The sequence below is a fragment of the Nycticebus coucang genome, chromosome 12 (assembly GCF_027406575.1).
Source record: "Nycticebus coucang isolate mNycCou1 chromosome 12, mNycCou1.pri, whole genome shotgun sequence".
Classification (NCBI taxonomy): Eukaryota; Metazoa; Chordata; class Mammalia; order Primates; family Lorisidae; genus Nycticebus; species Nycticebus coucang.
In genome coordinates this window covers 104,523,924-104,537,699 of record NC_069791.1, presented here as the reverse complement: position 1 = coordinate 104,537,699, position 13,776 = coordinate 104,523,924, and the positions used below count along the sequence as shown (strand labels likewise).

General features: G+C 41.4%; 1 protein-coding gene across 1 annotated transcript; it reads left to right on the top strand.

The window, feature by feature from the left end:
- The first annotated feature begins 398 nt into the window (after positions 1 to 398).
- On the top strand, positions 399 to 3,398 carry LOC128562453 (cold shock domain-containing protein E1-like). The gene is given in 2 exon segments (XM_053557402.1): positions 399 to 1,865; positions 1,867 to 3,398. Coding segments are annotated over 2 exon segments (2,397 nt in total). The 5' UTR covers positions 399 to 825; the 3' UTR covers positions 3,224 to 3,398.
- Positions 3,399 to 13,776: the final 10,378 nt, after the last annotated feature.

The window sequence follows — 13,776 nt, the reverse complement described above, 5'->3', positions numbered from 1 at the left end:
TTATTCTCCTATCAAGAGAAAAAGATGGATTTCCTTTATGATGGTATTGAATGACATGTAAAAAAGGGGGAAAAGACAGGAGACATGATTAATGTAAGGTGACCAGCCAGCCAGGTGTCTCCACGACTGTCTGAGTTTTAGCACTGGACATCCCCAATCTGGAGATGGGCAAACTGAGATGGTTTGCCTGGCATTGTATGTTATTATTAAGTGTCTGTGTCCATGTCCGTGAATGCTCTCAGTCACACCCAATCAGGACAGTTGGTCACTCTAATTAGTGGGAAATAGGGGCCTACTAGGCCCCATATTAACATAATGCACGTGAGACCTATTTGGTTTTGGAGAGATTGCCTTGGGCTGAGAGGTTTATCTCTTTTTAAGAGATAAGAGGGGGCCGGGCTGCTTATGGCGGCGCTGGAGAGGGGGCACTGAGCTGTTGGATATGAAGTGTAACAGAACAGACTTTACCACCTGAAACTGCTGCTTCAAGTTCAGATCAGGCAAGAAGCAAACCTCGTAACAACCAACAAGACCAAAGAAGAGTACACTTAAGTTGAAGACACAACACTTGATCTGAAACAAGAAGTTTGTGCCTACTCAACAGCTTTGAAAGAGCACTTCCCAACGCTGCTAGTAGTCTGTTTTCTTCAGTGCTGTACTGTGAGATTGCCCGGTGCAGCAGCAGTTGTATTCTTTATTAGCTTGGTAGATCATTTTCGCTCGCTCTTTTTTTAATACTAGCAACTTTCATCCTTTGAAACGTGTGCTGAAAAAGAAGAATCAGCAAATACTACTGAAAGTGCAATATTTGGTTATCACTGCAAGATGAGCTTTGATCCAAACCTTCTCCACAACAATGGACACAATGGATACCCCAATGGTACTTCAGCAGCACTGTGTGAAACTGGGGTTATTGAAAAACTGTTAACCTCTTACGGATTTATTCAGTGTTCAGAACGTCAAGCTAGACTTTTCTTCCACTGTTCACAGTATAATGGCAACCTGCAGGACTTAAAAGTAGGAGATGATGTTGAATTCAAAGTATCATCTGACTGGTGGACTGGGAAACCGGTTGCTGTTAAACTGGTGAAGATAAAACCAGAAAACCTCCCTGAAGAACGAATGAATGGACAAGTTGTGTGCGCTGTTCCTCACAACTTAGAGAGTAAATCTCCAGCTGCCCTGGGTCAGAGTCCAACAGGGAGTGTATGCTACGAACGTAATGGGGAAGTGTTTTATCTGACTTACACCCCTGAAGATGTTGAAGGGAATGTTCAGCTGGAAACTGGAGATAAAATAAACTTTGTAATTGATAACAATAAACATATTGGTGCTGTAAGTGCTCATAACATTATGCTGTTGAAAAAGAAACAAGCCCGCTGTCAGGGAGTAGTTTGTGCCATGAAGGAGGCATTTGGCTTTATTGAAAGAGGTGATGTTGTAAAAGAGATATTCTTTCACTATAGTGAATTTAAGGGTGACCTAGAAACCTTACAGCCTGGAGATGACGTGGAATTCACAATCAAGGACAGAAATGGTAAAGAAGTTGCAACAGATGTCAGACTATTGCCTTAAGGAACAGTCATTTTTGAAGATATCAGGATTGAACATTTTGAAGGAACTGTAACCAAAGTTATCCCAAAAGTACCCAGTAAAAATCAGAATGACCCATTGCCAGGACGCATCAAAGTTGACTTTGTGATTCCTAAAGAACTTCCCTTTGGAGACAAAGATACAAAATCCAAGGTGACCCTGCTGGAAGGTGACCATGTTAGGTTTAATATTTCAACAGACCGACGTGACAGATTAGAACACGCAACCAATATAGAAGTTCTATCAAATACATGTGAGTTCACTAATGAAGCCAGAGATGGGCGTGGTTGCCGCCATGAGAGATGGTTTTGGTTTCATCAAGTGTGTGGATTGTGATGCTCGTATGTTCTTCCACTTCAGTGAAATTCTAGATGGGAACCAGCTCCATACTGCAGATGAAGTGGAGTTTACTGTGGTTGCTGATATGCTCTCTGCCCAAAGAAATCATGCTATTAGGATTAAAAAACTTCCCAAGGGCACAGTTTCATTCCATTCCCATTCAGATCATCGTTTTCTGGGCACTGTAGAAAAAGAAGCCACTTTCTCCAATCCTAAAACCACTAGCCCAAATAAAGGCAAAGAGAAGGAGGCTGAGGATGGCATTATTGCTTATGATGATTGTGGGGTGAAACTGACTATCGCTTTTCAAGCCAAGGATGTGGAAGGATCTACTTCTCCTCAGATAGGAGATAAGGTTGAATTTAGTATTAGTGACAAACAGAGGCCTGGACAGCAAATTGCAACTTGTGTACGACTTTTAGGTCGTAATTCCAACTCCAAGAGGCTCTTGGGTTATGTGGCAACTCTGAAGGATAATTTTGGATTTATTGAAACAGCCAATCATGATAAGGAAATCTTTTTCCATTACAGTGAGTTCTCTGGTGATGTTGATAGCCTGGAACTGGGGGACATGGTCGAGTACAGCTTGTCCAAAGGCAAAGGCAATAAAGTCAGTACAGAAAAAGTGAACAAAACACATTCAGTGAATGGTATTACTGAGGAAGCTGATCCCACCATCTACTCTGGCAAAGTCATTCGTCCCCTGAGGAGTGTTGATCCAACACAGACAGAATACCAAGGAATGATTGAGATTGTGGAGGAGGGGGATATGAAAGGTGAGGTCTATCCATTTGGCATAGTTGGGATGGCCAACAAAGGGGATTGCCTGCAGAAAGGGGAGAGTGTCAAGTTCCAGTTGTGTGTCCTGGGCCAAAATGCACAGACTATGGCCTGCAACATCACACCCCTGCGTAGGGCCACAGTGGAGTGTGTGAAAGATCAGTTTGGCTTCATTAACTATGAAGCAGGAGATAGCAAGAAGCTCTTTTTCCATGTGAAAGAAATTCAGGATGGCATTGAGCTACAGGCAGGAGATGAGGTGGAGTTCTCAGTGATTCTAAATCAGCACACTGGCAAGTGCAGCAGCGCCTGTAATGTTTGGCGAGTCTGTGAAGGCCCCAAAGCTGTTGCAGCTCCTAGACCTGATAGGTTGGTCAATCGCTTGAAGAACATTACCCTGGATGATGCCAGTGCTCCTCGCCTAATGGTTCTTCATCAGCCAAGGGGACCAGATAACTCAGTGGGATTTGGTGCAGAAAGAAAAATCCGTAAAGCTGGTGTCATTGACTAACCACATCCACAAAGCACATCATTAATCCACTATGATCAAGTTGCGGGGATTCTGGTGAAGGGTTCTGAATATCTCTCTCTTCATCCCTCCCAAAATCTGGAATACTTATTCTATTGAGCTATTACACCAGTTTTAACACCTTCCTCGTGTTATGTTTAAAAAAATAAATTTAAGAAAACCAAAAATAAATAAATAAATAAATAAAAAGAGATAAGAGAATACTCTGCTTTATAGTGTTCCTGAGCACCACAGTAAATGCTCAAAAGAGAAGACACTGACCCGGGATGATTCACCAGGCCTCCCGGGGCGGGGTTATTCAATGCTATTTGCTAAAAGAAGGTCTTTCTCACGTCGGGGCCCCTAAGCTCTAATAATATAAGCCCGGGGCTCTCTTTAGCTCTGGGTAGAAGCTCTTCTAAACCACAGGAAAAGAAGTTGGAGACACTCAACTGTGCAGAGGAATGAAAAAGGGCTACAGAAGATGGGAGAAGGAAGCAGAGAAAGGAAGAAAGAAGAAAGTGATGAAATTGAATCCCGGAATCCTCTGAAGTCAGCAACTTGTCTGGAATTCCACTCAATTCCCCTCTCCCCCACCACGTGATTCTTATTGCTTCCAGCTAGGTTGAGTTGTTTTTCTTTTTTCCCTTAGTGATAAATATTTCCTGAACAATACACTATCTTTTGGGGTAGGGGGAGAGACAGGGTCTGTGCCCTAATTGTCTCATGTCTCATAAGTAGAACGTAGAAGCGTCGAAGCAGCAACGGCGCACACACTCCCAGCATTTAAATTCTGTGTCATCTATAAAAAAATAATAAAGTTCCTTAGGCACATGACAGGAGGCTGCTGTTAATGTCTGAGATAAGCATGAAAGGAGAGAGGACTTTTAAAATTTCACCCCAGCCCTCCTTCCGATCAGTCGGCCTTCTCTCTGATCTTCCCCTCAGAGCGGAGTTTCGGCAGAAGCGCCTCCAATATGTTTGTTTTATGAGATTTGTTGTCCTGGCTGAGTAAGCATTAAACAGAAGGAAACCTCTCTCTCAAGGTGAAAAATTACTTTTACATTTTCCACTTAGGAAACCGCGTCTTGGTGCTTTGGCGGGAGAGTGGCAGGAAGGCTAAGTTCAGGGGCGCTGTGCAAAGCCAAGACAGCCATGGTGTAGGCCTGTCTGCAGACAACAGACCTCTCCCTCCCTCGCTGGTTGCTACTATCTCCAACTTACCTTGTTTTTACTTTTTTTTTTTTTTTGCTTCCTTGAAGGTCTAAATGACTTTGAAAGCCTTTGGATAAACAGGTATCTACTGCAATCCTGATTTGTGTGGTTCTTTCCTATTGATTTAGCTTGTAATTTATTTCTTTATTTCTGACACATTTCACTTACATTCCCAGGTAAGGGTGCAGTGCTGGCGCTAGAAAACTGTAATTAAATAATGGGGTGGCTGGCAGGCTGAGAGACGCTGGGAAGCTGCTATTTGCTCACATCCCCTGCGTGGGGCATCGGGTGTGGCAAGCATTAGGAAAGCAAAGCGCTGGTGGGCACGGGCAGGCTTCATTTTGTAAATAATAATCAAAGCGGCTTTTCATGCTGAATTATGGCAGTTCCTTCAAAGTGCCATGAAACGGTTTTTATTACCCCCCTGCATGACTGATTCCCTTGGCTGGGAGCTGAGGAGAAACAGGCCCACCGTGTTATCCGTCCCGGAGTCTTTAATGAGATGATGGGACATGCAAACTGCACACGGCACAATATTTTTCTTCCTGACTCAATCTATATTCAGTCGATAGCCTGCTGAAACCCAAGGTTTGCTGCATTTTTTCAATTTAGTTGCTGTCGATGCCTCTGAAAGTGCTGATTCCATCAAACCACCCCTCTCCCACGTGGATTTCAATAACCTGAGAAAGAGAAATTCCATTAGCTGGCGATGGCGCTTTAAACAAACAGCATGGCTCCCCTCTTCATCCACTTCCCTCTGATCAGACTGTCTTCTCGTCAGGAATCGCAACAATATGTGAAGTCGCCTTCCGGAGGAATGCTGTGCGAGGGCATTTCTTTACTCAGGAAAGTGGGGGAATAACTGATGGCAGTGGTTACTTACGAGGTGCACCGGCGCGTTGTACAAAAGCACCCAACTCCAAATGGATAAACACACACACTCTTTCACACACACGCACACACTTGCACACATGCACGCACACGCACACACTCATACACACGCACACTCACACACGTGCACACTCACACTCACACATATACACTCATACACACATGCACACTCACACACACGCACACACACTCACATACACGTACGCACACTCACACATTCACACACATACACGCACACTCACACATTCACACACATACACACGCACACACATACACATGCACATTCACACATGGATACTCACACACACATACACGTACACACTCATACACACACTCACATGCACACTCTTACACACACAGGCACACGCACATACTCACATGCAAGCACACACACATGCACACTCACACACGCATATTCTCTCTCACACACACCCCTACAGAAAAATGAATTGATTCAGATAACACCAAGTCACAGATCAGAAAACTCCTGTAAAGGGCCGCATAGTAAATACGTTGTGTTTGCAGGGTCTCATATGTGTGTGGTGTATATTCTTTTGGGGCTCTGTCATTATTTTTATTGTTATTGCTACATCTGCTTTACAATGCTTTAAACAGGTAAAGAAGAATACTTTCTTAGCCCAAGGGTCATACAAAGAAAGGCTGTACCTCTGTTTGTCCTCCAAATGATGTTCAATTGAACCTGAGCCTTGACATTAACTTTCAGGGCAGAATGAAAAGCCGTGGTGTGTCACTGAGTAATCTCCAGGTTTAGAGGCAGCTCCCACTCCTGCCAGTAAGGCCATCTCCAACTAGTTCTGTTTCTCTGTTCTACATTCTTCTCATCTAAAACAGATAGGAATTATACCTGCCCTACAAAAATAGATGGCAGTTTTAAAATTTTTGAAGGCAGAAACCCTATGGGTTTTACTTTTTTTAAAATTCAAAGCTGTAACCTGAATGCGCAGTAACTAGCTCATAGTAGACATTTAATAAATGTTAACAAACCATAGACTGATGTTGATAAAACCTGTGAGAGAAACTTTGAGGGGGAGGAAATGAATCACCTACAAATTTGGAAAATATGGCCAATTAAAACAATAACGGAAGCATACACATTATTTAACCCAGGGAAAAAGAATCTGCAATTGTTTCAAGAATATGTAGAAACAGTGTCATAAGATTATAACCATGGCTGGATCCCAAGTGCTAAACGGTAGCTGCAAAGCTTTTGATTGTTACCAGTCTCTCTTTCTTCCTTCCTTCCTTCCTTCCTTCCTTCCTTCCTTCCTTCCTTCCTTCCTTCCTTCCTTCCTTCCTTCCTTCCTTCCTTCCTTCCTTCCTTCCTTCTTTCCCTCCTTCCCTCCCTCCCTCCCTCCCTCCCTCCTTCCTTCCTTCCTTTCTCTCTTTCTTTCTTCTCTCTCTTCCTTCCTTCCTTCCTTTCTCTTTCCTTCTCTCTTTCTTTCTCTCTTTCTTTCTTCTCTCTCTCTCCCTCCCTTCCTTCCTTCCTTCCTTCCTTCCTTTTCTTTCTTTCTTCCTTTCTTCCTTTTCTTCCTTTTCTTTCTCTCTGTCTCTCTCTCTCTCTCTCTTTCTTTCTTTGAGACAGTCTTATTTTCTCTCCCTCACTACAGTGCTGTGGTGCCATAGCTCACAGCAACCTCAAACTCTTGGGCTTAACCAATCCTCTTGCCTCAGCCTCCCAAATAGCTGGGTCTACAAGCACCCACCACAACGCCTTTTTTTTTTTTTTTTTTAGAGACTAGAGATGGGGGCCTTAACTCTTGCTCAGGCTGGTTTCGAGCTCCTGAGCTCAAGCAATCCACCTACCGTGGCCTCCCAGAGTGCTAGAATTACAGGTATGAGCCACTACGCCTGGACCTGCAGTCCCTTCTTAAGTCTTCCAGCCTGGGTTTTCAGAGTGCTGTGAGCAGAGGAAATTTTCCTAATTCCTGAAAACAGAAGTAGAATAGTTGGAAGTAAGAGAAAAGAGCAAAGCTGGCTGGAAGTATTAAGCAAAGCAAGGAGAAACATGAGCATTATATATGATTACCAATATGCAGAAGAGAAGTAGTGAAAAGGGTGTGGTCATTTCATAACAGTCATTTTAGGAGACTATACCTTTATTCCAAAGATACTGACAATGTTCTGAGTATTTCCAAAAGTACCATTTAGAAATAGCTGTTTGAATTGATGACATGTACAAGGCCTCATTAATAGTAAACTTTTGCTTGGATATGGTAGAAAGGAGATGGAATTTATAGCTCATGACATACAAGTTCACATTTTCACCCTCATATCATCTAGGGAAAATGTTTATGGTAGTAGAATCTAGGTGGTACATGCATGGAATTCACTATACTAAACTTTCATACATTTTATAATTTTCTTAATTAAGTGTTAAAAATAGTAAAAAAATTAATTCTCATGCTTTACTTTTAGCGATGTGTATTGCTTTCTCTAAAGCTTAATTTCATTACTTACAAAGTGGAAAAATGAAACCCATCTAACAGAATCCTTGTGAAGATCAGTCTAAATACTCCAACTGCAGGTACTTGCAAGGGGACATCACCATGCAAATGCTGTCCATAAAATCTGTGTTTAGGCAACGCTTCTTTCCTTTACTTTGCAGTAGAGAATGCACACAGTTTGCACCAGGCACAATGGCTCATGCCATCCTATCACTCTGGGAGGGAGAGGTGGATGGATTGCCTGAGCTCACAGGATTGAGACCAACCTGAGCCAGAATGAGACCTCATCTCTAAAAATAGCCAGGAGTTGTGGTGGGCACCAGTAGTCCCAGCTTCTTGGGAGGCTGAGGCAAGAGAATCACTTGAGCCCAAGAGTTGGAGGTTGCTGTGAGCTGTGATGTCACGACACTCTACTGAGGGTGACAAAGTGAGACTCTGTTCCCTCCCCACCTCACCCCCCCAGAAAGAATGCACATAGTTAACAGTACAAAAGGGTTTACAGTTTGGAGAAATTCTCCTGCCTCCTAAGCCCACCACTTCCCCTCCTAAAGGTAATACAAACAACAGCATAGTAAACATCTCTTAGGTCTGTAGTGATGTCTCTCTTCTTTTTATTTCTAATATTACATGCTTGTGACTACTTTCTTTTCTTTCCCTTTAACCAATTATGCAAGAGTTTTGTCGATTTTATTAGTCTTGCTTAAAAGAATCAACTTTTGCCTTTGTGATCCTCTCTATGATAATTTTGCTTTCTATTTCTTTAATTTTTTATTTTATCATTATTATGTCTTCTTTTTATATTTCCTTTGGGTTTATTCTGTTAGTCCTTCCCAAACTACTTAAATTAGATGCAGAGCATATTTATTTCACGTATGTGTACATACAGATTTTGAGTAATTTTTAAATTTTCTTTATATATATATATATTTTTTTTTTTTGAGGCAGAGTCTCACTATGTCTCCCTCAGTAGAATGCCATGGCGTCACAGCTCACAGCAACCTCCAACTCTTGAGCTTAAGCAATTCTCTTGCCTCAGTCTCCCAAGTAGCTGGGACTCCAGGCACCCACCACAACACACACATATTTTGTTGTTGTTGTTGTTGTTGTTGTTGCAGTTATCATTTTTGTTTAGGTGGCCTGGGCTGGGTTCGAACCCACCACTCTCAGTGCATGTGGCCAATGCCATAACCACTGTGCTATAGGCACCAAGCTAATCTGTATTTATTTTAATTAACTTTGGTAAAAATTTTTCTTTTTTCTTTTTTTTTTTTTTGTAGAGACAGAGTCTCACTTTATGGCCCTCAGAGTGCCGTGGCCTCACACAGCTCACAGCAACCTCCAACTCCTGGGCTTAAGCGATTCTCTTGCCTCAGCCTCCCGAGTAGCTGGGACTACAGGTGCCCGCCACAACGCCCAGCTATTTTTTGGTTGCAGTTTGGCCGGGGCCGGGTTTGAACCCGCCACCCTCGGTATATGGGGCCGGCGCCTTACCGACTGAGCCACAGGCACCGCCCAGGTAAAAATTTTTCAAACTTAATTACATTGGAGTTTGAAAAAACATGGTCTGTATAACACTTATAATTTGGAATTTAGTGACTGTTGCCTTTTGGGGAGGACAGATTTACCTTTGTTCTGCACATTTTTTGTGTGCTAGGATATAGGACAGTTACTCTATATACATACATTAGGTCAAAAACATCAACTAGAAATATGGGAATCATGGCACGCATTGTCTCAGACCTTCATCTAAGAATAACACAAGACTACATTTACTATCTCCTTATGTATACAATGGCACTTGACACAGACAAGGGTGGAAAACATTGAGCAAATGTTCAATAAATATTCACCATGATCTTTTTTCACATTGTATTTAGATGGATTGATTACTTTTTGGTCTTCTCTGCATAGGTGAGTGCTTTGTGGTCAAGAGTGTTTGTATCACTGTATCATCATATACACATAACAACACTCAATGTTTGAGGAATTAAAAGATGTTGACAGAGACTTTTATTTCTCCCTGATAAGAAAAAAATTGATTTTGAAAAAAAAAAGAGAGAGATTGAAGCTTCAGTTGACTTCATAGAAAAACAGGTTGAATTAGAATGATCCTAAAATTCCCTTTTACTGAATTTCTTTACATGCAGAAATCAATGGTCCACTCTCAGTTCTAATGTAGGTAAGAACTCCCTGGAATTGTGTGGGTATAGAAGATGCTGCAGAGGAGCCCAGATAGCCACGTTACAACAATACTTTTTCTGACAGTAGGAACAAGAAGGCATTTTAGGACTTCAGCAGAATAGAAGTCCTTGCATTATTGACTATAGAATAGAAGCAGAATAGAAGTGCTTGCATTATTCACTATAAATTCAGATTCTATCCATTGTTGGAGAAAATAAGGATTTTTCCAGGGGAGAACCAGGGGGGAAAAAATCATGGCTCTATTGCAACCCAAATCCTGATTAATATAGGTACTAATTGAGGCTCAAGTAGGGGAAGTTCTTGTCTGAAGGTCATTTAGTGTACACTGGCTTATACCAGCATTGGGGCCGACACCTGATGAAACCTGAGATAACGCTTGAAATACAAATCCGCAATTCCACCTCCCATTTCCGTGGTATAGCCCAATAAATAATGAATTTGAAACGTCTGAAGATAAAAGCCACAGTAAAAATCGTTGCTGGTAACTTTGCTTCCTAACTAATCTCTGTTATATGCAGGTTTGTTTTTAAATATTTAGAAGTACAAAAAAAAAGAGAGAGAAAGTTTGTTCTACATAAGGTGTCTTCAAAAGGAACCTTGAGAAGACTATTGGGTGAGAAAAGGGAATTAGAGTATGCAAAGTCAGAAAGGAAAAGCAGGTGACTAAGACCAGTGTGGGGTGTGAGGTTGTTTTCACACTTTGTTATAAGCTAGGAGGTGAGTAAGGGCCATTGACTAAGTACCCACCCCCCCATCCCCCAAAAAAGAGAAACAGGGAAAAGTTGTATGTGAGGGAGGAGTTTTCTGTTTTCAGTTTTCATTGTGAAATAGGAGACACAAAAGTGCAAAGTCTTGGTTGTTTGAAAGGAGTTTGGCAGAGCTGGTTCACACTCACTCAGAGGCATTCTTAAGGAAGGCATTAAGAGGTATCTCCTTAAGGAAGATGGGAAGGGTGTGCATAAGAGATGTCATTCCTCTGGTGCTCCCTGGCTCAACAAGGGAATGTGTTTATTAAATTCCAAGTGATTTGATAACAATGAAGTTTAGTGGCCAAGACATTTAGCAGGTACAGAGATGTCATGTTCATTTGAATCTTGCTCTGAATAGCGTATTGCATAGTTAGAGGAGAAAATTACAAATCAAAATATGGCCAAAGCATTTAATTAAAAGCAACCCTTTTGCATAAAAATGCTGTAATGAGTGCCTTGCGGTCCATTGTACCTGCTTTTCTGGTTATCCACCGACAGCCTATTGACGAGACCCAGCCATGTTTAATGGAAGTTTCTCACCTAGTTTAGGATTACAAACCTAATTGCTTCAATGCCATCTTATGGGGGCTTGGGGTTTGGGTACAATTCAAATCCACAGTATAAGCTACTAGAATGTCATAGTAGAGTGGAGAAGAGGGATTTTGGAGTTAGAGAGAACTAGGCTTACTTACTAGCTCTAAATTCAGGCAAGCTTTTAATCTCCTTCAACTGTAAAATGGAGCGAATACAAGCATCCTTGTGGAATTGTTTGAATGGATGTCATTTTAAACCTCTGTTAAACATAGAGAGTCAATAATTGGTGGCTGCTAGCAATGTCAGTAGCAGTGCAATTAGACAGCATATACTCACAGAGGTGGATTGCTATGGAGCCCTTTGCAGTGTGTATTAATTCTATTTTTTAACGTGATTCAACAGATGTAAGCTCACACATACCAAATTCCCCACCAATGCTGGATCTCCTTGAACCTCTGTGTCAGCCTCTTATTAAGAGAGTCATCTGTGTTAGCAAAGAGAGAGGTACATGTTCCTTCCCCTCCTCCTTGGCTACCTGCCTGGGGCTGATACAGCAGAGTTTAATGTGCGTGATGATGTTGGTGGCTGTGTCACATGTCCCCTTCCATAAAGGTCTTTTGGTTATTAAGAGGCAGGACCCTCAAAGAGTCAAATAAACCTTGAAGAGGAGATTGCTACTGATGTAGATAAAAACACATCAAGTGACAGCCTTGGGCACAGGGATTCAATCTTCAGTGAGGACAAGGATCTTTTTAAAATTTTTTTTGTAGGAAATGCACTTTGCTCCAGGAATCCAGATCCATGTATTTGAGAATAAATATATCAGGTAAGGGGCTGAAGTGAACTGCTAAATCTCCATTTCCTCTAGTCCAAGGATCCCATGATTTCTGACCACTGAAAAGTTCTGCAGGGAAGGTCCATCACTTTTGTCGGTGATATACCTTAAAACTCTCACTAATACCTGCATATGAGTCTGTCCCTATCAGGTGAAATGATCCTCCCTGATCCATGACTTTGTCTGACTCTTTATCCCCTTTGTGGTTTCAGTAACAACATTAGCAATTGTCTTTCTGTGGCTCTTCCAAATGCAGAAACAAAGTGTGTACCCAGTGTTAAACAAAGATGGGCAGAAGCAGAAAGAGGGGAGACCGAGTTACAGGGCCTCATTCATGATTTGCTTTTTCCTCTCACAATTCAGTTTCCTTCAATCTCAGCAAAGGGGCAAATAACCACATAGCCAAGTCAGTAGAATTTAGAGATCTTGGAAGAGTTGAAGCTAGAACTATAAAGTCTATGAATTTCAGAATGCCCCTTGACCATGAAGACACACATGACCTCATTGGTTCCCTGCAACTTTCTCCAGTTTTCAAAAAAGCTCTGAAAGTTACAGGCTACAAAGATTGATCATGACAAACAACAAAAAAATGAAAAACCTATGTCCAAAGCTATTCATGACAACATTATTTGCAGTATCAGAAGAATGGAAATAAATGACCCATATATAGTCCATTAATGAAACTCTGATTGATTATCCATGTAAATTCACACAATGGAGTTCTACGCAGCTATGGAAAGGAATGAGAAATATCTCTACATGCTGCCATGTAATTATCTCTAGAATATATTGTCAACTTTAACAAGTCATGGTGTGTGTTGTGTGCTGTGCTTTATCTCAGGATAAGCAACTATGTGTGACAGAAAGTTTCATTTAGAAGTATCCCAGGGAATAGAGAATGAACAGTAGAATTAGTCATCACCATTTAAAGATTCTAATTGATTGATGGATCCAGTGTAATCAGAAAAAGCTGACCGTCACTAAAAAGAGGGAGAATCAGAATAATTTGCCTTCAATATCAGGCCTTCAATATAAGATGCCATGCCACCTACAAAGAAATCTTGGCCCCCCCCAACATATCATCACACTTAATACCACCAAACATCAAAATCTAAAGTATAGGAAACACAGGAGGCGAGAACAGGCAAAAGCACTCTAAATGGACGTAATCGGCAAAATCCAGACTAGGAGAAATTCGACATGACAAATGATCTTGTTTATTAAAAAATAAAGGTAAAGGAGACAGAGGAAGATTTTTCCCCCCTTTGGATCGTAAGGGATGTTTCGTGACATTAAGAATTTTTGTTAATTTGTAGATGTGAAAATGGAATGTGATTATTTATAATCTTTAAGAAGATTATACGTTAGCGATACCTGCTGGCATATTTATTTGTTTACGACAAAATCTAGGGGATCGGATGAGGGTAGAGAAAAAGAAGTTGGGCTGGGTATCAGTGATGGCCGAGTCTCAGGGAGGCTCATTATGCTATTTTCCTTACGTACGTATTTCAAAGAATTATAAGACATGTATGTCTTTATGATTAATAAAGAGTTTTTTATTGATTTAGTGACTATCTTTGCCATTCAAGGTCCTGAGCATTTTATCTATTGTTATTGCTTTAATCACCCCAACCATCTTGAGGCAGGTACTATTATAATCTCTAT